This window comes from Saccostrea cucullata, unplaced genomic scaffold, assembly GCF_032062105.1.
Source record: "Saccostrea cucullata isolate Sc308-1 unplaced genomic scaffold, CSIRO_AGI_Scuc_v1 ctg1182, whole genome shotgun sequence".
Taxonomy (NCBI): domain Eukaryota; kingdom Metazoa; phylum Mollusca; class Bivalvia; order Ostreida; family Ostreidae; genus Saccostrea; species Saccostrea cuccullata.
Window position 1 is genome coordinate 11,386 of NW_026925962.1, and position 25,650 is coordinate 37,035.

General features: G+C 31.4%; 1 protein-coding gene across 1 annotated transcript; it reads right to left on the minus strand.

Annotated features, from left to right (window-relative positions):
- Positions 1-55: 55 nt before the first annotated feature.
- On the minus strand, positions 56-24,989 carry LOC134270176 (buccalin-like). The gene is made up of 3 exons (XM_062752365.1): positions 24,933-24,989; positions 1,101-1,241; positions 56-1,013 (listed from the first exon to the last, which is right to left on the minus strand). Exons 2-3 carry the CDS (start codon positions 1,136-1,138, stop codon positions 308-310), a joined length of 744 nt encoding a protein of 247 aa, XP_062608349.1. The 5' UTR covers positions 1,139-1,241; positions 24,933-24,989; the 3' UTR covers positions 56-307.
- Between the last annotated feature and the right edge of the window lie 661 nt (positions 24,990-25,650).

The following is a 25,650-nucleotide window of genomic DNA, read 5'->3' on the forward strand; positions in this document are numbered from 1 at the left end:
TAATGAAGTCAAACTCGAACAGAATTCATGTGTAAAGCTTTATTTAATACAACGTAAATGCACAAGATTACTTTACAAATTTAATATTACACTGATTTATGATGGAGTAATTAAAACAGGATTTCATAGAAAAGAAATTTCAAATAATTTTCAAATATCTGTTTTTTCAAGAACCTGAAATCATAAATTGTAAATATAATATCTTTACAAATAGCATTTTTCTGATAATCATTAAAATGCCTTACAATGCTTATTCTCTTTTCACAACCTTGCTGCAATTTTTTATCAGACAATGCAACAAAATTTATCATTTTCCAACTAATCCACTGGCAAGAGAATCCATCACCCGTTTTCCGACCAATCCACTTGCGAGAGAATCCATGGTTCTTTTCCCCACGAGCCCGCTTGCCAAAGAATCCATCATACGCTTACCAACCAAACCACTTGCAAGTGAGTCAAGCATGCGTTTCTCGGCAGCATGGCTGCTGACATGTGTTCCCAATGGACGCTTTCCTACTAACCCACTTGCAATGGAATCAAGATGGCGTTTTCCAATTAACCCACTTGCTATGGCATCAAGTCGTCGTTTTCCAACAAGACCACTTGCAAGAGTATCTAAACGACGCTTTCCGACGAGTCCACTCGCAATTGAATCTAAGCGCCGCTTGCCGACTAAACCACTAGCTATCGAATCTAGGTGCCGCTTGCCGACTAATCCACTGGCTATGGAGTCTAAGCGCCGTTTGCCCACTAGACCACTTGCTATAGAGTCAAGATGTCGTTTACCTACTAAGCCACTTGCAATTGAATCCAGACGGCGTTTTTCAAGCAAACCACTTCCAATTGAGTCCACACGTCTTTTTCCAATAAGTCCCGATGCTAGTCTATCAAAGGAACGTTTGTCCAATTGCGTTCTATCTTCATCTCGAAATGAATGAGCGATAGAATTTTCGTCAAATTCGAAATCTGTCTGGGATGCTATACACGCAATATTCCACGTACTAAACACAATTCTGTTGATTGAAAACAGGAGAGATTATTATATTGAAAAACCAAGTTAAATTATACATCAGGAACTTAAATAAAAAATAGCAACTTACATTGTCACAAAAACCTTTTGTTGCCTTTTTGCCATCATCTCGGAAAGAATTCTGATTAGTGTCTTTGTTTTCTTATTCAATAAATATTTTCCTTTATCGAGACCCCTTGTTACGTTGAAATCAAAATACTGGCACCATTTCCTGGAAATGAACAAAACATGAAATTGAGGGAAAATTCTTCTTGTTTTATCTTTTTTCAAATGATATTTTTAATGAATGAAAATGAAAAAGAACATACCTATACCTCATAGAGCGAAATTCTTTTACATAATGACGTTTTACAGAAAATATTTGATACATTGTAAAAATCTAATTAACACTTGTGTGCGTCATAAGATGTTCGTGTTTGGACGAAAACACCAGCGAATCATTTAGTGAGTGGTTAGTTTATAACGTCGGAAAGCTGTCTACTTCATTTGTGAAAATGCAGTCTTACCGGAAAAATTAAAACTGAAGATTAAAATTTTTTTTGTATCTGACAATATGTGAATATATCAAGTTAAGGCGTTGACTCTTCAACAAATTTTTCCTTAAAAGGTAATCATTTAGACAGATAAAAGCTAAGGATGTTTACGAGTACCCAATAAACCGAGTGCTGGATCGAACATCCGAGTATCAAATAAAAATGGTACTAGGTTACTCGGATTTTAACTGGGTTATTTTTGCGTCCCCTATCAACTGGTCACATCCGCCGTGTGCTGTTTGTCATGATCGGGTAAACGATAAAAAAAAATCTTGTAGACTATTCAGTCTGTAAAATAATGCCCTGACAATTTGTACGAAAATCGTCAATCAGTATTCGACTTAATAAATCTTTTATCGTAAAAATTGATAAAAACCTCAATGAATTGAACTAGAACGACTATAAAATAATTACCCAAGGATTATTTGATTGATTGAAATCGGATACTTGATACATTAAATTATGCTTTTTATCGCTTCTAGCAAAGGAAGTTCATGTTCAATGAGATTTCACAGGGTGTCCATCAAATGAATATCTTAAACATACCTATTTTATTGATTTCTACTTTATTTTGGTATCGCTTTTTTATGAAAATATTTTTGAAGCGGAAGTTAATGTATTTCCTGCTTCTAAGCGCACGTATATTTCTATACAAATAAAAATTAAATTTAAATAAACACACTATCCAATTTGATCACTTATATATATATCTAATAAAATAAGCATGATACACATACATATGTACAGATCCAATTTTCAGGCCGTTATTTCCCTATGGCTAAGATGCAATCTCTTTTTATCTTATTTATGTAAAAAGTAACTTTTTAAATACTGCACAATAGATGTGCAAGTATTTAAAATCGTCAGAGATTATATAAATTTAAACAAATTTAAATTAAAATTGTAATTTTAACTTAAATTGATTGATATCAATTAATCAATTTTCTATTATATAATAACGTTGCAAGAAATATCAATTAGTAAAACTTTCAGTTTATATATTCAACAGACAAGCAATAAGAGCCCAAATTGTATCTACTATTCATATGACAACTGCTTGTTTTATGATTATGTTTCACGATTTGGCACAAAAATGGTCTCAAGGAAACAGAAAATGCTATTGATAAAACTGAAAAGTTATTTTAAAACACCAATGTCAAAAAATTATCTGTAAGATTATGTGACACAACTACATCTCTAGTGCATAGTCGAACTTACATCAAAACTGTGTAATGTCATATTTTAATATGTGTATAATTTCTTGCTAGAACAATAAAGTGATAACATTTTAATAACTTCCACATTTATCATTTTCATGAACATTTTCCATATTTATTATTCCGAAAATCAAAAATTTTTATTCTAAATAAATTTTATTTCACGTTATTCTCAAATTTTAAAAGGAATACTTTTTTCAAAATGCCAATTTACAAATATGTGTAATAACAATTGGCTAAATATATGAGTTTTATATTCAAGTTACTAAAGTTATTTTATTTTAATGGTATTTAAAAAATTTCAAATGGTATGAAATTTCAATTTGATATTAGTGATTTAGAGCTGAAAAATCACAGACATTTGTAAAGTTAGATGGGATCATATATTATATCAGTAATTCATATGACATCCTACCTCGATTTATAAATTGATCGTATGTAGAAAATATACTTTGTATCTAATCAATGGGGAGATGTTAACTACATATACAGATGTTTATGGTATACTACAACATAAATAACGGGATTTGAAGATAAAAAAGTTGAATCATAACGGTTATCAAAGCACTTAGCTTTTATTTTGCCATCTATATCTTTTCTGGTAAAATATCCAACTGTGAAACAGAAGTGTCAGACTCTGTAATGTTTTTCACATTAAGTGGCATAATTAGAATTAGTTCAGGAATTAAATTAAAATATCTGCTGTCGAATTGAAGGCCACAGAAAGTGAATTTTTCTTTTACATGTGGAAGTTTTTACAAAGTTTCTGCCTCGTATGTATACAAAATCATAGCTAATGATAATAGGATTAAAAAAAGTCAAAATAAGAACTTTAAAATTATGCTGGAAGTCTTAGTCTCCAAAGATATCGTAGACATTAAAGCTCAGGTATTATTTTAATATCAACATCGGAGTACTCATGTGAAAAATCAGAATAGTGTCATCAAAATAATATACTATTATCAATGACAATTAATTGAGTGTTTCATTTTTATCAAAGAAACATTCGTTTTTGATGATATTTTTATTTATTACATATTTTGTAATAACTTTTCTGAATTTTTAAGGTTTTTTTTCAAATAATTGGCAAATAATGAAAATTCCCATTTAAAATGAATGATATTAAAAGAATGCATTTTTGCTTGATTTTTTTTTTCTTTTCACAATTACTAAGTTTGAAAATTATCATTGTTTAATTTAATGGATGGTGTTTAAATGTTGGAGAGAAACATAGTAAAAGTGTAGAAATATGGTAGTAATGATACCTTGGTATTTTTTATATGATGAAAGGGAAATAAACAGTGATCACGAAAATAATATATATATATATATATATATATATATATATATATATATATATATATATATATATATATATATATATAAGACAAGTCTTTGAACAGGGTACACACAGACCTATGGAAATATAAGACTTAGATTGGGATCAGATGTGAAGCATCACCTGTTGATCGTCACACCCGCCGTATACCATATATACTGAGCAGATGCACGGAAGATTTCTGTCGAATCCAGTATATAACAAAGGCTGCTAACAAGGTCATAATAACATTCACAGAATTTATTTACAACATGCCGACTTTAAAGAGGTCAGTGAAAAAGTGTCATTTTAAGAAAGAAGAAAATAAGTTAGTCATAAAACAAAATTAACCAACAAAATATGTATATTTCTCTCTGCAGTATTTTCTTTTCATTAACCTTTACTCCATCATATCTCGAGTTGAACACTTTGCCTGTTTTATGACATCAAAATCTTGATGCCCAACAATTCAACGTCAAAAGGATTTCACAGAAAGTTAACAAAAACTAAACCTCTCAGGCATATTTGTTTTTTATCATTATTTACAGTATTTCACTTCTCAAGTAGCCTATTTTCTGACAATCATCTGTCAAACATCGGATATTGTCAACAGCTTGCACCCGGAATAAGTCGACTTAGGTTCGGGAAATTATTTTTATTGAATAATGATTTCCTTACACCTGGAGCAGGAGCCCAGTCTTATTATTAATGATTTATCACTCAAATGTACTGTTATATAAGTTGAGAAATAAATGTTCTTTTTTCTTATATGAACACTGCATGGTACTTTCCCTGAAACTCTTTACTAAGGACTATTTAAAGAGTCTAGAAATTAGGACCTAAATTTAAAAATACAAAGTAAAGTATCATAATATACGAGTCAGGAAGATGAACTTAACTGACATTTTGATCTAAAGAGATTTTGACAATGTCATAAATTTTGCTTTCTGGGATAATGCCATTAATAAAGAACCAGAATCCATTAGTTAGCAATATAATGAAATTCTATCCTCTGACAAGTATTTTTGGTAGATCAACAGAGAACAGAACTTTTTTATGCAAAAAAAAATATTTATTATATAAATCTAATATCAAATATATATTTTAAATAAAACTTACCCAAATCCCGAAAAGGAAAATTTCCCTAATATGATCGACTTTTGTTTTGTTCAATCGAACATTCAAAAATCCAAGTTTTATAATCTTGATAAGTTAAATGCACTTTGTGAGGAATTTTCATTGGACATGACTTACGTAATTAGTTGTAAGTTCTGCCTGAGAAAAGAACACCAATCACGGCGTTTGATCGTATCCATCACGAGCTGTTTCCCGCGCTTACCAGAGCTTTATGCAAAGCAGATACTCGAACCTTTAAAGCCTACGTGTTTCGATATTTCATGCATGCTCCTTGACACAGAGTGGGATAGAACTTCCACCTCGATAATACACTGACTTCATCTCCATCAAAAGCAAAAATTTATTGCAAGGTGTCCCATAAATGATTTGCATGATTGGCGCTTCTCTTCATTCAATTGATGAAAGTTCTCATTCTGTTAATGTAGGTCTTTCATGGAGAAGAATTGAATTATTGTAACTTTGAACAAATAATCTGTTCTACTAATAACCCACGAGATATTTTCAACCATTAAATTTTACTTTTTAAACAAAGATTTTTCACTGAAGTTCCATATTTGTAAAATACAGAACTAACTTTTTAAAAAAGAAGCAAAGAAAGCAAAGACTGGAATAATTTCTCGCAATGACGGTTGACAAGAGCAAAAAATTTAAAATTGCAAGGAAGAAGACGTACAAGATATAACATTATTCGCCAAATACTTATACGAGGGCTGTTCAATAAATAATGTCCTGAACTGTATGACATGCAATACAGATATCATATGACATTAAGCTTGACTTTCTCTCATTATTGAATCTTTAATGAATTTATAACAGTTTATGTGACAACTTTTCATCAATATTTCATTGTGAGAAGCTGGGAAACAAGGGCTATAACACTGCATTATAAATGAATGGTAAAGAATCAGTAAACTAAACTAGAGTGAAAATAAAAGCTTCATGAAAGCTGCTGTAAATCCCAAAGAAATACTCACTGAAATATGTGAAATTTGTAGCAATCAATGCCTGTTTTATAGACAAATGAGCAGGTGGATTTCAATGATAAAAAATTATATAATTGGCATCAAAAATGGGTACCGACCTTGCCAGCAAAAAATTATAACAGCTTAAGTGCATATTTGATTGTGTATGATTTCTTTAAGACACATAACAAATTTGAAATCATTCTTTAAAAGTTTTTTACACTGTTTTTAAGAAAAATTTAACGGTAAAAAATTTTCAAAGGTCACCCTATATTTTGAAAAATGAGTGAAAACGACAGCGTGTACGGATGTCTTAACAATTATTTTATAATATCAGTAATTGTATTTATCCACGTTTGTTTGAAATTCAAACAGATAATGAAACTTGAATCTATTGCTTAAAACCCTCAAAACAAAATTGACCATAAGATATACTTGACAAAAACAGCGAAGGTGTGACAAGAGCAAAGAATTGCAAGAGCACAAAGAAAGATTCATATGCAATTTTCTTGAATATCAGTGGTATTGTTGTTCAAATTCGTATTCGGGGAGAAAATTTTACTTCTGGAAGAGTCTAGAAAGCACATTTTGTGCAAAAAAATCGAAAGATTTATTACAAAAAGAAAGGAAGAGCCCATTTTAATACAGGAATTCACTACATTATTTTTTTCATTGATAACAAACCCGCACGTCCTGAAGAGTAAAGGAATTTTTTTACATCATATACAAGTTAGTTAATGTTTTTTCACATTAACAATATTCGCCAGCCAGATCTTTGACCTTTTGACTTCTTTTTCTATTTCCAAACTTGAAAAAAAACCTTTCAGAAGGAAGAAACAAGTCAAGGAAATCATAGGATCTGCCATTTTCTAGTATATTAAGGGTCATACCCAAAAATGAGTTCTAAAACAATCAGAAGTTGGATAAAAAAAAGTTAGGGACATGTGTTTTAATTAAAAGAGAATAAGTATTTAGCTAAATCATTACGACTAAATCATAGAAAAGCGTCTTTTGCTTCTTTCCGAACACCGAGGACACTATTTATTGAACATTCCTCGTACCTAGGCATGAAAAGTATCTCAAATTGCTCAACAATCATATAACATTATTATTGTTAAGACTAAAGTTAAATAAGCCTCTTTGTTAGGTATATTTACATCAGCTGAATATTTTTTTCTACACTCTAATCAGACCCCTATTGTTGTTATGTGAACCATTTACTAAAACTAGAACAAAAACTATTTATATATGGTTTTATTTTTTAAAAAAACGTAAATTAAATAGAAACAGTCTCATGGCTCATTATCTATTTCAATTATGATTCGGGGGGGGGGGGGGGGAACGTATATGGTATGGGTTAATTTTGAACTAGTTAAATTCTTTAACAAATAAATCAATCTTCCTAAAACATTTTTGTCAAACCACAAACATTTGATAGCATAACATTTAACATTTTTTCAACTGCTTTGTATTAAGGAGTGAAAAAGAAAATAAGTTAGAATATGAAATGTATTTTTGTTATGTTTTATATGGAATATTTCAATTGCAATAATTTCGAAAAAGAGTGTATATCTTAGATAATCAAGGCATTCTATACTTTGAATAAAGGTAGCTGCAAATTCATACTTCTTTACAAAACGAAATATTTTGGTTGTTTAGTTGAATTTATTATAACTATTTAGCTCAACTGCAAAGAAAATAAAAGTTCTCGATCATTATTTTTTTCATTTGATAAAAAAATAGGGCTAGGAATCTTTATTTTACATCATATACAAGTTCTTTCAGAGAGTTTTATTATAGAAATAGCTGTTATAAATTTCAATGACTTATAATGATTCCTTTAAAAGACTTGTAAATAAAGAAGGTAAAGAAATCGTATGGAAACCTATGGAATTGGTGAATATAATAAACAAACAAGGATATCGCCTTCAATTAATTTTCAAATAATTTTTGAGTGTTTTTTTTTTCTTTCTTCTCGATCAAGGATTGGTGTTTCTACACATGCTTTAACGTGGGAATAGAAGACTTCCTTACCACAATGACGTAAAACTCAGATCTACACGAAGCACCGATTGCAAGAAAAGTACTAATGAAATTAGTGTTCGACGGTTAATAGAAAAAATCGTACCCGACTTTATACGCCTATGTAGAATTCCTGATTCTTAATTTTGAACATATATGGTATGCACTACAAGGATGAATTTCCTCTTTGTGTTTATAGCGTTAAATGAAAATGTTGTTGAACCTATCGAGTTTAATATAAAAGGTATTCTAGATCACCGTATTTAGCTTGATTTATTGTATGATATTATAGCGTATTTTAAAGGAAATGTTATGTGATAAAATGATATTGACAAAAATTTTGTGATTGCTTAAATGCATTAAACTAAACGTATAAACTTATGATGACAGTCAAGTAATTGACCAAAGATATTAGACACAATTTAATGCAGAAGTTAAAATCTGATCCCAGCTGGTATGATTTTATATGATTTTCTTGCCACAAGAACATATCATAGAGGAAATACACACTCACATGGATAAAGGTATAATCATGAAACATCTGGAGATAACGAACAATATTCAAGATCAAAAGTCCATAAAACAATACAAAACAGGGACAGAGCAAACAGACCTCCGAAACATCAGAGCTGGGAGCAGGTGCCATGGAGGAGTAAGCATCCCCTGCCGACCGGTCACACCCGCCTTGTGTTCCTTGTTATGATCGGGAAATGACGAAAAATTCGACGTCAATTCAGTGTATAAATAATGGACTAACAATTAGTAGAAGAAATGAAACATGAAATTTCAAAATTTTGGCGAAGAGTATATTTTGAGCCTTTTCAATGATAAATTGTTTTTTTTTATTTTATAACCGACATGTATAGATATTTCAGTGAATTATGCAAAATAAGCTTACAAAATGTATTTTCTGCTTGTTAATCAAACTTGCTAAGTTAATCGATACATAAAATGGAATATAAAATTCTGCAAAATGATTTATTTTAGGCTTACATATGTTATTAATATGAGACAAATCAGTCTGAAGCTAGAATTCAATATTTAGCGTGGCGAGTGTGACCGGTAGACAAGGATGTTTATTCCTCTATGGCACCTGGTCCCACCTCTGGAATTTTCAGGTCTTTATTTGCTCTGCCTTCGAATTGTATTATTTAATGGACTTTTGAGCTTGAACACTGTTCTCTATATTTCATTTCTTTAATTGATAAATCGATAAAATTGGTTTCTGGTCACAACCGTTTGATAATAAGCGCACATAAACAATCCTTTTATTCAAAATTCTTGCGGATGATATCTCTGTAGCAATGTTCTGAATTAGCAGTCATCTAAAATAGACGCAGTTTGATCCCTACTTTTAACTCTAAGCTTATGATATTTAAATATGATTAAAAGATTTTATTGGTTGTTCATTTTCTTCCCCAAGGGTGAAAGTCTCTGTCAAATAATTTCTCCGATGTCTGTTAATGGATGCTTGAATGTAGCAGTATGTTAAACGCTCTGAAGAACAAGATACAGTTTCAATTCAAGTACAATTAGTTTTCATCGGCTTTGATTTTCTATGTTTTTGTTAAATATTACGATGTTAGCTCTTTATTATAACACCAAAGGGACATCCTTATAGTACATTCCTATATCCGATACTTCACGGCTCTTCGGGACAGATCAGGGCTTTTTGCACATTGAAGATTCCCAAAAAGACCTTCGGGACACCTTAGTTTATTTCTGTAGGAATATATTGCCCCACTCCCTTCCCATTCATATGAATTTCAATTTAAAGATTATCCGTCGAAGCTTCAGAAAGGTCACGCTTTATTTCGTTCTTCCGTTCTTGACATTCATAATAAAATACTTAATGTGATTTTAATGAGATAAAAAGATAATATATCTTGAAATGAAGGATAATTATCCTCTAACAGACTGTTACAGTAAAGTGTCAAGGTTTAAGGGATTTATGTAATCCAGTTTCATATTTTTTTAAATGAAAATAATCAAAACCTATAAAATTTGATACTTCTCTAATACCATAATATTAGATGATTTATTTTCCCTTGTTTCTTCGTTGGCAAAAATAAAAGGTCAAAGTAGTTTTAGGACAGTGTTGTAATCCTTATTTACCAATGATAAAATACAAGGACGCGTAATGTGTATGCTTAAAATTTGTTTTAACTCTTGGTTTCAATAATTCAAATATGCTATTATAGTTTAAATTCTAGTCATATAAAGAAGAGTAGATATATTGAATAAAATCCAAAACTTTCTACATCAACTTAATCTTTCAAATAAGTTAGATAACTCTACTTGTGATAAAATTATTTTTTCGAAAATGTCTAGTCTAATTAAAGTCATTTTTGTCAAAATTTTGTTCCACAATATTAGAATATCAGAGATTGTGCATTTTGTTTTAATAAATATGATTTCATTGGAATATGTGTTAAAGTTTTAAAAGGAATTATATAAACTTTGATTGTAAAAAATTGTTAGACGTATCCCCCTCTATGCCAGTGTTTCATCGTGACCCTTCAACTAAAATTGCTTCCTGGACTTTTGTATATATCTGAAGAAACTTACCAGGGACAGCTCTCAGCTCAAAAAACGAATTTGCATAGCTCACACCAATTTCAATTCTCATGTTGACTAATTCATCACTGAGCAAATAACCTCGAACAGTTAATTAAAATGCATTCTCATCAATCAAGGCATGGTGATAGATTTAGAATGAAATACAGTGTTACTGCTTCCTCAAAAGAAATCCTTACGCCAAGATTTTCGTAAAATATTTGAGTTTATTTCTATGTACAGACAGAATTGGTAATCATGAGACCTAACTTAATCAACAAACTTTACTTTAGTGGTTCTTTGTAGAGGAACTTTGGGTCATGCACTTTTCATCGAGTTCAAACAAGTTTCTCCCAGAGTGGATCCCGATATGTAGGAAGTACAAAGTAATTATCTGCTAAGTTGAGTAAATTCCTCTTTAAAATTGTGAAATGCAAGCACATGTATCAACATTAGGATTGGCATCTTTATGTGTCTTAAATTCAATGATATTCGCCTTTTCGAAAATTTAGTTAATTTCAGAATGTACGAAAATGTATTCATGTAATTCAAATAAATTTTTTGGTCTGGATAAAAGCATATCTAAGTCTTTTAAGTATCTATAATTTAACGGTACCTCTTTGAAATCTTTTTGAGAACACTCAGAATAATAAATAATTTATATAAGCGTCTGGGTAGATTCTCCAGCTAGTTAAACTCGGTCTTTTATTGATGTAAAGCATATAGATACAACACTTTATTTCTATATTACATAACCAGAAGGGAAAATAATGCAGCATAACAGAGAATTAGTAATTAAGATTGAATAATAAATGTTTTCATATACTGCTTTTTTCGTTGATGTTGCAAATTATTTACCTCGTTATATAAACATTACTAATCTTTATACATAACAAAAAGTCTAGGTAAGTATAAATTTTCATCAAAATATATAATCTTGCTAGTTTATTTTGAATCATTTTGTTTATTTTAATACCCTTTATTCATATATGTAACACAAACAACATAGTGACACATTAATTATTACAAAATGAAGCTGTAAACTTTGAAATTTTAAGGGTGTGGTAATTTATAATTTATAATGATGCAGCTATTTTGCTTGATTAAACATAACAATGATTAGAAACAATAGATTTATTTTCATATATTAAATAAATTAATCACAATTAACAATTTTATAATAGATTAAAAAATATCTTTTCCCAAAAATTTAACATTTTTTTTTTATTCAAGTTGGCCAATTCTCCGATCAATTTAAAAAAGAAATACTTTCATGTTAGAAAGATTACAAAATTAATAGGAATGCTGTTAGGTGTCGGATCAAATTGTTTCCTAACATTCAAGAAATTTACAAAAAGAAAGGAAGTAAACATTAACTTTTTTATCTAATAAAATAACGAAGGCCATTATTTACAGAATGAATTGACGACGGATTTTTTGTGTTATCTCCCGATCATGAAAAGAAATACACGGCGGGTGTGACCAGTCGGCAGAGGATGCTCATTCCTTCATGACACCTGATCCAACCTCTGATGTTTGAGAGATTCGTGCTTTCTCTGTTCTAACATTTATATCGTTTAATGAACTTTTGAGCTTGAATACAGCTCGTTATCTCCATATATTTTATTTCATATTTAATTGAAATGTGAATGCTTCTTGCTTTCAATTAGAAGACATTACGATGTGTAAAAAGAGCTTTGAGAGGACACTGCATGGATGTATTACATTGTATTTAAAGAACTGCGAACGACAGCATTGTTCTCCCGCCTACCTCCTGGTCAATTTTCAAAAGTTAACATATTCGATGATTTTTTGATATTTTTTATACATAATTACATGAATTTTCATAAAACAATACTTATCTGGGAAAACAAAGAGAGATAACTCTAAAAGTTTGGTAAAACTTTTGTTTTTACTATAGAAATCAACGGAAAAAGGAAAATATTTTTAAAACACCCCCCCCCCCCCCGTGTCACAAAAATTCCTTTTTACAGGTAATATGGACTGCTATTTCACAAATTCATACCAAAGCATTTTGTGTGACACGGGGGGGGGGGGGGCATACCTTTATTGACAAAAAAAGACAAAAATGCCTATTTTTCACCAATTCCATTTAAGCGATTTACAACTGAAACATTATATTTTATTAACAGACTCATGTTTTATTTATTTGCCTAAGACATAAGAAAAGATATAAGGAACATTTAAGGTAATTCCACCCTCCTATGATGTCATAGGTTTTTAGTAAAAAGCGTAATTAGTTTAATAATAGAACAATATCTTTTGGGAAAATGCTTTACAATGGGTGTAATGATAAATATTGTTATGTAATAAAAATTAAAAATGCATATTTTCTTTATTTCATCAATTATTCAATCTTTAAAAAATGTTGACAGGGACAATAACTCCTTCTAAGGTCTCTCCATTCAGGCATTTGCTTTACTGCATTTCAAATGTTAAATGATGTAAAATAGTTTCCTTGATATTCACAATTCAAAAGTGTCTTATAAAGAGGAAGTATTTAGCATCAGAATTATTATTTGCGATTTTTTATGTTGACATACACTTCTGTTTATTTATGTTTCGCATCTTAAATACTAATGGTGACCTATACATTTTTTGCAATAATTGGATAATTCAAAGCATATAAAATGAAAATAAATGCAGTTTTTGTAGATTGAACCATTAAAATTGTGAGGATGGAAACACCTTAACCATATCCAAGACTATTTCAAAATATGGTGATGCCTGAAAGTCCGATTTCAATGGAAAATTTCGTCTAACCCCCTTTTCTGAAGAGCTCGAGACATGCCTAATTTACTATTTAGCGCTGGTATTTAGACAATTCATCAATTTCCATTGAACTGTTCTTTGTATTAAACAAAGAATATATTGTCAAATTGCCATTTATATTAAATTAAATGGTTGCAAATATACTTGATAAGTTCATGTAGCTCTTGAATACTGTAAATCACTTTTTATTCGCTAGAACATTATTTTCGCGTAATTACGCGAGACAATGCGTTCGCGAAAATTTAATTCTCGCGTATAAAAGTATTCCTTACGATTATATAGAGGGATAACAACTATTCGTGAACATTTTGTTTCGCTTATAAAGAGTCAATAACAATCTCGCGAAAATAAGGTGTCGCGAAAATTTAGTGATCTACAGTATAGCTACCTTTAAATTAATAGGTATCTTATGCTGATGTTAAAACAAATGTGTAATTAAAAGTTTTTGGTGTTTTTTTTTCCCCTGGATCCTTGTATTTTAATTTAACACTTTGAAGCAGAAATTATTAAGATCTCTGCCAAAGTTATGAGATTTAGAAGATAAAATCCATTATAGGCTTTTCTTCTCAAGTATACTGCCCCTTAAAATATCAGAGGAGTGATAGAATATAAGACCTGTATATTTATAAGTATCTGGTGTTCCCTGTCGGCCGATCGGGTAATTGGAATTAATAGAAAACAATTCAAATGTCCTAACGGCAGGTTGTACTTGCTAACAGAATTATTGGGTCGACCAGACAACATGCGAAAGTCTGAATTTCACGAGACTCAGTCTAATTATTTCTGCCCAAGGGATTTTGATAATTTTTTGATAATTCATGTTTACTGTTATATTTTTTGTTTTAAGATTCAAAAATCGAATGTTTACCATCCCGATTCCTTAGGGGGCAACCTCAAAAGTTGTCAAATTTTACTATTGAACCCTAAGAGAATTTGTTGGAAAAGCGCCAAATTATCACATTTTCCCCATATTATTTTGTATTTCTGCCCTAGAGATTTCTTTTTCATTCAAGTAGAAGAAAGTTATTGTAAAAAATCACCAAATTCTGAAATTTTAAAAATGTTCACCAGCTGGATTGGTCTAGGAATTGTTTACTAAGTTTATTTTTTCAACGCCCAATACCTCTAAAATTGCATATTACGGTAGAAATAAATATCAGTGCAGATGAATTATCGGCGCATATGATTTTTTTTTTTTTTTGGTAAAAAAAAAAATAGCAATGTTTAGATTGCTAGTATCTTTTTTTGGATTTTCTGTCATCAGTTTTTGTACAATATCCATAGACCTCTTGAACATACAAGCGAGTCTTGTGTCATTCTTCAGCGTCATGCATTGCTTACAAAATCCGAAAAATGGTGATGTCGCTATGGAGCCATTTCAGCGTTTTTTCCTAATTATTGTTGTAAAATTACATTTTCAGACCAATAGGGGTTAAAGATAATGTTAATTTTGTATTAAAATCAAAATATTTGGCAAAGGTGTACCGTCGCACAAATAACTGCATGAAATCAAAGTCATGCGCACTCGAATTAGACTCGGACTCGTTAAGGCATTTTTACTTACCGAAAAATTCATGAAATGATGAGTATTTCAAAATAAATTGTTTTTACACGCTGCATGTATTAAACTTTAATTTTTAATTTAATTTTGATTTTCTCTCTGCTGTTTCTTAATTAATAATGTAAAAATACACACAGAAAATACAGAAATTAATTTCTTCTTGAAAAAAGTGTTTTATGAAAATTGATAAAAACATGGAATCCATACTAATAAGTTTTATAATTTTTTAAAACAGTAATTGAGAAAATATTCAACTCTGAAATGATATTCCGATTTGTATTATCCTTCAGTCGTCACAAAGGAAGTCTCCTATTCAAATGTGACAAATTTCTGATAGCATTTTGTTTCTCGTGAAATCAACTGGTTGACCGGGTGACCAGTATAATTTGCTGTCTAAGAAATATGTATCCTTTTTCTGGCCAGTAATCAAAATTACATTTTACAGACTGTCAGGCAAAATGAACCCCATTCTGATAATGTTTTACTTCATATCTAAACTTTCCTCTTCCTACTTTATTTACAGAGAAACATTTACTTCCATACACGTTTATTCTTTAAGTGACTGGCTCATATCTTCATCACTTGTCTTTTGGCGGGTAATTGTCGCAGACGACACAGAATCTAAGTGAATTCCCGCTAATGAATTGATTGCAGAATTCGATACAAGCTGACAAGATAAAGAAGATGATGTGGGATTATAGCAGCGTTATATTGAGTCCTGTACGGAATCCCATGCTATTGAAGTCATGTCCCTGTAAATTTGCATATGTTACGTTAAAATCACCATGTTCTGCTTTAAACGAACTTTTCAGCGGTTGTCAATTACGAGGTATGAATTTGATTAGCATCGACAAGTCGATACATTCCAAGACATGACCATCACACCAGTAGTCTCACACAAAACCCAGACTCAAGCTTTTTGATAGAAAAAAAAGATTTTTATAATCGTAAAAGGTCAAATTTGTCTAAAAAGCATTTGACATCAGAAATATTTCTTTTATTTATACAAAATTGTTACAACGAATAAAATCTGTTTAAACATATATCTTTAGAAAAATATATTCATGAAATGAATACCGGGGGTATAACAAATTTTCGAATTCATTTATTAAATCTATTTTGTATAACAAGTTAGGGTATTGATATAAGAAATTCAACTGATTTTGACAAAACAGATTAAAGTCGTTTTAAAAAGTAAAATTCGTTTTAACGAAAATTTATAATTCTTTATATCGATTTCAAAAATAACTCTCTGAGGTTCTAAATGGGCTTTCGTACTGTGTAGTTGAGATTTTAAAAGTTGCTGGGGTCCCTTTTAACAATATCTGCGTAGTCTTTTACGACCAGATCTTCCAAAATATATTTTAGAATTTTGATGAAAAATTAACTATATTCTTTTATCGGCTGTCCTGTTTGTTTGGTTTTTTTTTAACAAGAAGCGCAAAATTTAAATTAAAAAAAAACTAAATTGCAAACACAAAAATTAAAAAACAATTCAATGTTTCAAAATATTAGTGACGTTTTATCAATCTACAATGGTTAATTCTATTCCTTTGGTGACTTGATATACCCCCCTGTAATCCTGTGAACTTGGAAAAAAAGATGACACAAGGTCAGTCTGCCACATATGTTTCATATTTTGATGGGTTCCTGAGCGCGCGGCGGGTGTGACCGATCGACAGGGTATGCTTGCTCCCCCACAGCACCTGATCCAACCTTTCATGTTTAAAGAGGTCTGCTTTGCCCTGTTTCCGATTTATTTTTTTTTAGTTTTATTACTATCATTTAACTCCATATTTCATAAAGTAATATTCCATTAAGCACCTGCATTCGGTGCTGAATTTTTCCAACTCAAGAGCATGTTCCTCAGTATTCTTGTAATTGAGACAATTTACTGACAGTTAGTTTCAAGAACAGGGATTTCATGAATTTCATTTAAAACTATTCTATGGTATTTATAATGTTCTTGCTTGCAAATTAAACTTTTCGTTGGATTTACTCTGATGCAACATAACGAACAGTATTCAAGATCGAAAGTCCATGAAACAATACAAAATAGGGGCAGAGCAAACACGGACCTCTAAAACATCAGAGGTGGGATAAGGTGCCATGGAGGAGTGAGCATCCCCTGCCGACCGGTCTCATCCGTCGTGTGCTCCTTGTCATGATCGAGAAATAACGGGAAAATCCGTCGTCAATTCAGTATAAAATAATGGACTAATAATTAGTATGAAAAACGTCAATTAGCATTTGACTCAATGATAAATTGTATTTACTGACAAGGTCATTGTATAGACCACAGAACTTAAGAAATGATGACTTTTAACGAGACTGCCGATATTCTTGTTTCATGAACTATTTTGTCAATAATTTACCTCGTTTTAGAAATTGTTCATACGTAGAGCAGGATTTTGTGTATCGAATCAAATGAGACCGAAAGTAGGTGATTAAGGTATAGCTATATAAGTAAGGGTATTTAACGATTGTAAAGTTAAATTCATCACGTTTGTCATAGAACTTGGTTGTTAGATTACCATTAGCATCTTTTTCAAGTAAAATATCCAAATATGTAACAGATGTATCAGACTCTGTGGTATCTCAAGTTTATCTCAAGTTCACCGGGATATATCGCATCGACATAAGAATGGAAGCTATCATTGTTAATTGACAATACGTCGTCGATATATCTAAATGTCGAGTTGAAAGCCACAGCAAGTGTTTTCTTCTTTTCACGTATAAGATTTTGGACAAATTACGCTTCATATGAATAGAAAATAGGTCTGCTAATAACGGGGCGGAATTGTTACCCATGGGAATTTCAATAGATTGTTGGAAGACCTGGTCTCCAAAAACAACATACATAATGTCAATCAGAAACTCAAGCATCTTTTTTTATGTCAACTTCGGAGTAAAATGTTTCCTCCTAAATATTAGAATATTTTTTTGTCTAAGCATTTTTCCGTTCATCTGATCAATATAGATGTCTGAGGTTTGGCCTATCGACAGGGAATGCTTACTCTTCCAAGACATCATGTACCACCTGTCATGATTTCTGGAATCCTTGTTTTAACCTGATTACCATTCGTATTGTTTAAAGTAACTGGTGTTAAAAAGCATTTAAAAAGCATGTTTTTTTAGCATTTTAGTTCTTACTATTTTGTTTGATATACTCACAAAGAATATGAAATACACCTCCAAAACATCAAAGGTAGGATCAGGTGCGATGGAGGATTGTGTATCCCCTGCCGACCGGTCACACCTGTCATGTGCCCGTTGTCATGATCGAGAAATAACGGAAAAATCATTGTGGACATAATGACCGAACATCTAGTGTGAAAAACATCAGACAGCTTTTGATTCAACATATATACTGGACAAAATAAGGATCATTATTTTGAAACGTTTTCCCAAAACAAATATAATATATTTTTTACGTTATAGTTCAACCATACTTTCTTTAACATGTTATTGATACGAAAATGCTACCTGTAAGGTCGTGCAATTCATGCTTTACTGAAAGCAGACACATGGTGAAAAAAAAGTGATTCAGAGTTTGCACAAAGTTAACGAAATTGTTTATTTTAAAACGTGTTTAAAGGGATATTTTTTGATGACCCTGTGACATTTCAAGCCATGAAACGTCACTTAACCAGCTTTGAGGCAGCCCAAGCTATAGGTATGCTTCAATCTGGCAATACTCAAAGAACTGTTGCTACACATTTAATGTGACCCAAAGTGTCATTTCATGATTACGGTATCGATTTCAACATACTGGTACCGTTGCTGAGAGACAACGTTCTGGTCGTCTGAGGTCAACTACGGCTCCTCAGGACCGTTATCTAGTCAATATAGCAAAACGGCAGAGGTTCCAGAGTGCTGTTAGGCTAAATACACACTTTCAAACACCACAGACAGTTCGAAACAGACTCCATGCGGCTTATATCAGAGCATTCCGACCAGCAGTCCGGCCCAAACAGACCCCAAGACACAGAACAGCCAGACTCCAATGGGCACGAAACCATGTCAATTGGCAACTGCGTCACTGTACGTGACATTGATCAGATACTAAAATATACAATTAGATTTTTACGTACTTTGCATGATTTTACCTCCAATAAGACGTGTTTTATACCATATCACAATATCGGAGTTTCGTTAATAATGGAAGACACTGTGGATCTCCATTAGAAATGCTTTTTGATCTGTTACAAATACCCTAAAGCCTTGAAAATATGACGGATTTGATAATAAGCCGGATTTAAAAATAAGCCACCTTTTACTTGCATTGAAAATTAGTCAAAAATAAGCCTGTTTTGAAAATAAGCCAGTCATAAATTTTCTACAAATTCACGATGTACGTTTTGCAGTCTCCATTGCTAAAAGTTCACCGTTTTTAAAACGGACGCACAAAATAACGATACTCGAACTCTATTCTCTTAATCCTTTACAACTTACTGAACTGTTATGCAACATACACTTAATGTCCATATCATAGAAATAGAAATTTACCAATTCCCCGCAAGCACCTTTTAGCGTGGTACACGTTTCTCTAAAGTTTAGCGTAAATAATATTCTGACGTTATATTTTAATACAAAAATAACTTTCCTTATTTTATGAGATTTTTGCAAGCATAAAATTGAAGGAATTTGGCATTAAATTAAAGATTAAATGAACTTTTTAAAGTGCGTGAAAATGCGTGATTACGGGGAAACGGTATATGCGTGGTTTTGCGTTAGATATGCGTTAAAATACGTGACGGCGGGTAAGGGGGTTATCTGAATATTCTATTATTAGAACGAGCAAGTAGGTCTCAATCTATCGATTACCATTTATTTTATTAATAAAAAGTCGTGATTATGTTCTCGTCACTTACCACTTTTTTGTATTGATAATAAGCCGCGATTTGAAAATAAGACGGTTTTGAAAAGAAACCTCCACTTTCTTACCAAAACATGAAATAAACCGCGGCTTATTTTCAAGGTTTTAGGGTATGTAAAATTAATTTTTTTAATGGAATTTCAATATTGTTAAAAAATATCAATAATAAAGTATAAAGATGAAGAAAAGTCAGAGGAAGTCGGCTTTACTAAAGAGAAACATGATTTTGAACAGAGCAAGAACCATAAAATGTTTACTGTGTATTCATCAACACAGAAAGAGCAAATGAAAAACAAAATCATGAGAAACCAGAAGATGCATTAAATGTTACGGTATATAAATTTCTTCTATCATTTTTCAAGCTGGAAAAACTACCCTGGTTGTTATTCCATTTTAAATACATTTTTTATTGTATTTTCTTTGATAAATATTGAATTAAGTGCTTATTTATTGATGTAAAAGTATTCCTTTGATCAGGAAATGGAGTTCTTAACTTGATAACTTTTACTAAGAAAGAGAATATGTAACTCAGGTTTAAAAAACATTCTCCACCCCAAAAAAACTTTTAAATTATTCATCAGAAATATCAAAGTAACAAAGTTAGATCTTAAGGCATTTTTAAAATTTAAACATAAAAAACATCTGAAAATGAGCAGGAGCAACTGCTTTTAATGAAATAAAAACTAGTTCAGACATTCAAACTGCCTCAATTTTAGAAACCTCGTTAATATTTGATCAAAATTTACATACAAGGTATAACATCAACCAGTTTTCATTCTGATTATTTTTTTCATGTATGGACTTGAATATAATGATTATAATTATGTCAACAAAACGAAAAAGATACGACGTGCTCAAATCAGCTAAATAATTGACTGTTTTTGATGCTGCTAAAGTGGCGGAAAATATTACAGAAAAGAACATTTTAATGCAAAATTTCGTATTCAGTTTATAATATCTGAGCTTATAATAATATAGCTTGATCTATTTTTAAAATATACCGATATATAACGCAATCTATCGTTTAAATGGAAATCAATCGACACTTTCATATTTTTTTTTCGGACAAGACTCTGATGAAACATATGGAGAAAATGAACAGTATTCAAGATTAAAAGTCCATAAATCAATACAAAATAGGAGAAGAGCAAACACAGACCTCCGAAACATCAGAGGTGGAGTGTCATAGAGGAGTGAGTTTCTGACTGACAATATCGATGCTGTTTTTGGAGACCAGGTCTTCCAACAATCTATTGGAATTCCCATGGGTAAGAATTGCGCCCCGTTATAAGCAGACCTATTTTTGTATTCATATGAAGCAGAATTTGTCCAAAATCTTATGCGTAAAAAGACGAAATACTGGCTGTAGCCCTCAACTTGACATTTAGATATATTGACGACGTATTGTCAATTAACAATGATAGCTTCCATTCTTATGTCGATGCGATATATCCCAGTGAGCTTGAGATAAAAGATACCACAGAGTCTAAAACATCTATATTTGTATATTTTACTTGAAAAAGACGTTAATGGTATTCTAACAACCAATCTCTATGATAAACGTGATGACTAACTTTCTATCGTCAACTTCCCATACTTATGCAGCTATATGCCTTCATCACTTCACACTGAGTTTATATATCTCAGTTGGTTCGATATGCAAGAGCATTCGCTACGTATGAAAAATTTGAATACAAGGTAAATCATAGACAAACAAGTTGATGAAACAAGAATATCAGCAGTCTCGTTTTAAGTCAACATTTCAAAAGTTCTATGTCGATTCAGTGACCTTGTCGGCAAATACAATTTATCATCGAGTCAAACTAATTGTTAGTCCATTGTTAATAGACTGAATTGAGGACAGATTTTTTCGTTATTTCCCGATCATGACAAGGAGCACACAGTGGGTGTGACCGGTCTGCAGGGAATCTCCTTTATGACACCCCACCTCTGATGATTGGGAGGTCTGTGTTTGCTCTTCTCCTATTTTGTATTATTTTATGGACTTTTAATCTTGAATATTGTAATGTTTGTTAATCTCAATATGTTTCATAACAGTCTTGTCCCAAAAAATATGGAAGTGTCGATTGGTTTCCATTAAAACTTTAGATTATTGTTAACTATGACATTGCGTTGTATATATTTTAATTATAGTTCAAGCTATTTTAGATGATGTCAACTTCAGAGACTTGTGTGTACAATCAGAATATCTTTTTAAAATAATTTTGCAAATGAACAATGACGAGGTAAGTAAATTTACGTGTTCCATTTTTATTGAAAAAGCAGCTGTCAATGATATAACGAAAGTATGGACTTTAATTTATCGTGTGTAATGATTGTGTATATAGTTGAAATCGTTTTTAAGCTGTTGATTTCGGTAAATCTTGTGATTTCAAATTGTCAAACAGTTCCGTAGAATTTTTATGTATCTACATCTGATTTACACCACATCTTGAATATATTAGTGCACAGAATTCTTTAAGTTTCTCCTTCACTACTGTTAATATCTTAGTGAGGAGTAAAGAAGGAGGCTCGGTTGAGCCTTCACTGGAACCCGCTATGTATCTTTGTTTGTAAGGATTCTTATGAAGGTACGGAATCCAATATATATATGTATATACTAGTATATGGTAGCTCAAATTCATTTTGGTTCCTTGGGTATTAAAAATATTCAAAACTGACATATGATTTTGAAGAATTTCTTCCTTAGAAAGGGAACTATGAGTCACCACTTGTAGAACTAAATCCAAGTTCTTCTAAAATACAATCTATATAATGAGCCTTACAAACGAAGACAATGTTGTAATCTGCTTTTTCAGCAGTGACCAGTAAGTAAACAATATGAATCTGTTTTAAAAAGCATAAAATACAGACGCTCAGAAATCCCAGAGGTGGAATTAGGTGCCTAACAGCAATCTATAATTTTGTATGATATGTTCCTTACCATTTTAAGCCATTGTCTTATTTTTTTTTTTTATTTTTTTTTTACTTTATTTGTTTTGCTTACTCGATTTATGAAATTGATCTCTTTTTTGCTAGCTTCACCTTCTTCAAAAATAATGAATTTGCAAGCTTCTACCCACTCCAATAATTATGAATATGCAACTTGTATCCTGTTTTTATTAGAAACGCAAGCAAGAACGAGAAAAGAAATTATAAATTGTCCAAAGAAAATGAATTATGGCTGTGACGTAATGGGATACGTCATGGGAATATAAAAAAATGTTAAAAAGTGGAGATAAAAAAGAGTGATTGGTTTGAACAACTCAAATTTGTTAAGAGAGCATAAACACGGGTCCCTGGAAATTCCAGAGGTGGGATCCGGTGTCTAGGAGGAGTAAGCATCCCATGTCTTCTAGTCATGCCCACTGTGAGACCTATGTTTTGATTAGGTAAACGAAACAATCCATATTTAATTTAATACAAAAACAAAGGCCTCATAATTGGTATGAAACAACTCTGCCACAAAACGATGGTGTAATAGTTAATATTTGTTAACAAAGTCATTATGATAACTATAGAATCTACGAAATGCTGACTGTAAACGATGTTGTTGAAATCCCTGTAACGTCAACCTATCTATCAGTAGTCCTCAGTTAAGAAACTGATCTTACTCAGAGCCTGCTCTAGAGTATCTAATATGTTGAGAGATGTATAAACCAAATTCAAAAGAAAGTGGAACATTACTGCGTAAATGAGGAAAGTTGTCAATGGATGTTTGAAATCATTGAGAGATTTGTTAGAGATTGATCGCTAAAATGCTATCTTGGACGACCTCTGAAAGTTTCCTGAGCGATTGCTTTGCGACCAATCCAGACCACTGAGAGATCTACAAAGAAACCTGAAGGATGAAGTGTGATCAAGGAAGATTTCTTAAAGACCTACACGAAAGACACCAAGGGGAAATTTTTAAGACGGTCAAAACCTTTTCCTTCTTTTTGGACCTGAATTAAAGACCAAACAAGACCTTGGGGAAAGAAACAATTTAAAGATTTTCAGGGGGAGGGGGAGGGTTAAAAGATTTTCCTTTAAAAAACAACTCGAAGAGATTAAAAGGATTGGTAGTATCAAGAGATCTTTAGCTTACTTTGCATATATTTTTTTTAAGTATTTACCAACCTTTTTATATTAATAATTTAATATCTAGAGAAACTGTAGGTTCCACTATCATTAAGTTTATCGTTTAATTTGTGTGTGTTTTAGTAAAGTTTTTATGCATTATAAATTGTATTTTATTTATCCATAAATAATCTTCAAATAAATATGGCGGTATGATACAAGAAACTATCTAATATCAAAGCGGCAATGTTCAGAGTTCAATTTTATTGAGAGACTAAAGAGAATAAAGGCCTGCAGAAATTTCATTTACTTTTCCAATTTTTTTTTTAACGAAAGAAATCATGAAAATCTTGGTGCTGTAGATGTGAAGAAGTGCAGTACGTCGGTACATATCATACCTCCCTAAGGGGAATAATCACCATAAACAAGTAATCTGTAAGAATTATCGGTCATCATGTTCCACCTGTTATGTATCTAGTGTCGTGAACAATCACAGGGCGTGTTTATCTCCTGTATCCTGTCTGCAATTGATTTTTTTAAAATTCATTTACACCTTTTTTTCTTATTAACATCTAACCGAATTCTCTACGTTAGAATTAAATCTAAATCGAATAAACATTTGAATTAATAATTTATAAGTTATTCAATCAATAAAACTATAATGGAGTATGAGAATGCTGCAAAACTCATTTATATAATTCATTGCTGACATTCTATTTTAACAGTTCTTTTTTTTTAAGTTTATGTTTAAAATTTACAAAATTCCGATTCATACAAAAAAAAATTAACCATACAGTGCCATAACATTTTCAAAACCTAACACGCACACCTCAAAAGAACTTTTAAACGACACCAAATGACAAACCTTGTGAAGATTTTCTGAGTTCCTTTTGTGTTGTTTCCCTTAATCAAATGACTGCAATTACCAGACCCTCGTCTTCATTTAAACTCCCTGGTATTGGCCGGATTAATTTTAATCAATGTTAGAGAGACGCTCATAATGTTATTATGGATATCGTACAAAACCAATCGCTATCGACCTCAGATTTTAGAATCTTTCTATAATACTATATCCTTCATCTAAAAAAAAAAGGATAGAGGATGCAATAATGATGAATAATTAAATAATAGCCAGAAGTTTTTATTTTGCTATTTTATTCTTCATTTTGAATTCATCTACATCGTTCTCAGATCACAGGGAATATTATATCGAAGCTGATTGAGTGATAACAGTGTTTTCTTGTCGTTTATCATGGAGATACATCCTAACAGTTCTTGATGGGGAGATTTCCCCTGATTTATGACTCTACTACTTGTCTTTAACTCCAGTTTTACATACAGATTTTCATCTTCACTGTCACCTAAATTCTTGAGTCAGATATTGTAATAGGATTCCGGATAGGCATAAAAAGTATATGACTACCTCTTCAAACGATACAATGTTCTCCAATTATCTGTTATTGCAGAAGGTAACGAAAGTTTTGAAAATGAAAAAATTCAAGTAAGAGCCAGGCTTGAAATCATGTATCTCTAACTTTGCATAGCTGTGACACAAAACTTCGTGAACGTTCCTTGATTATCCT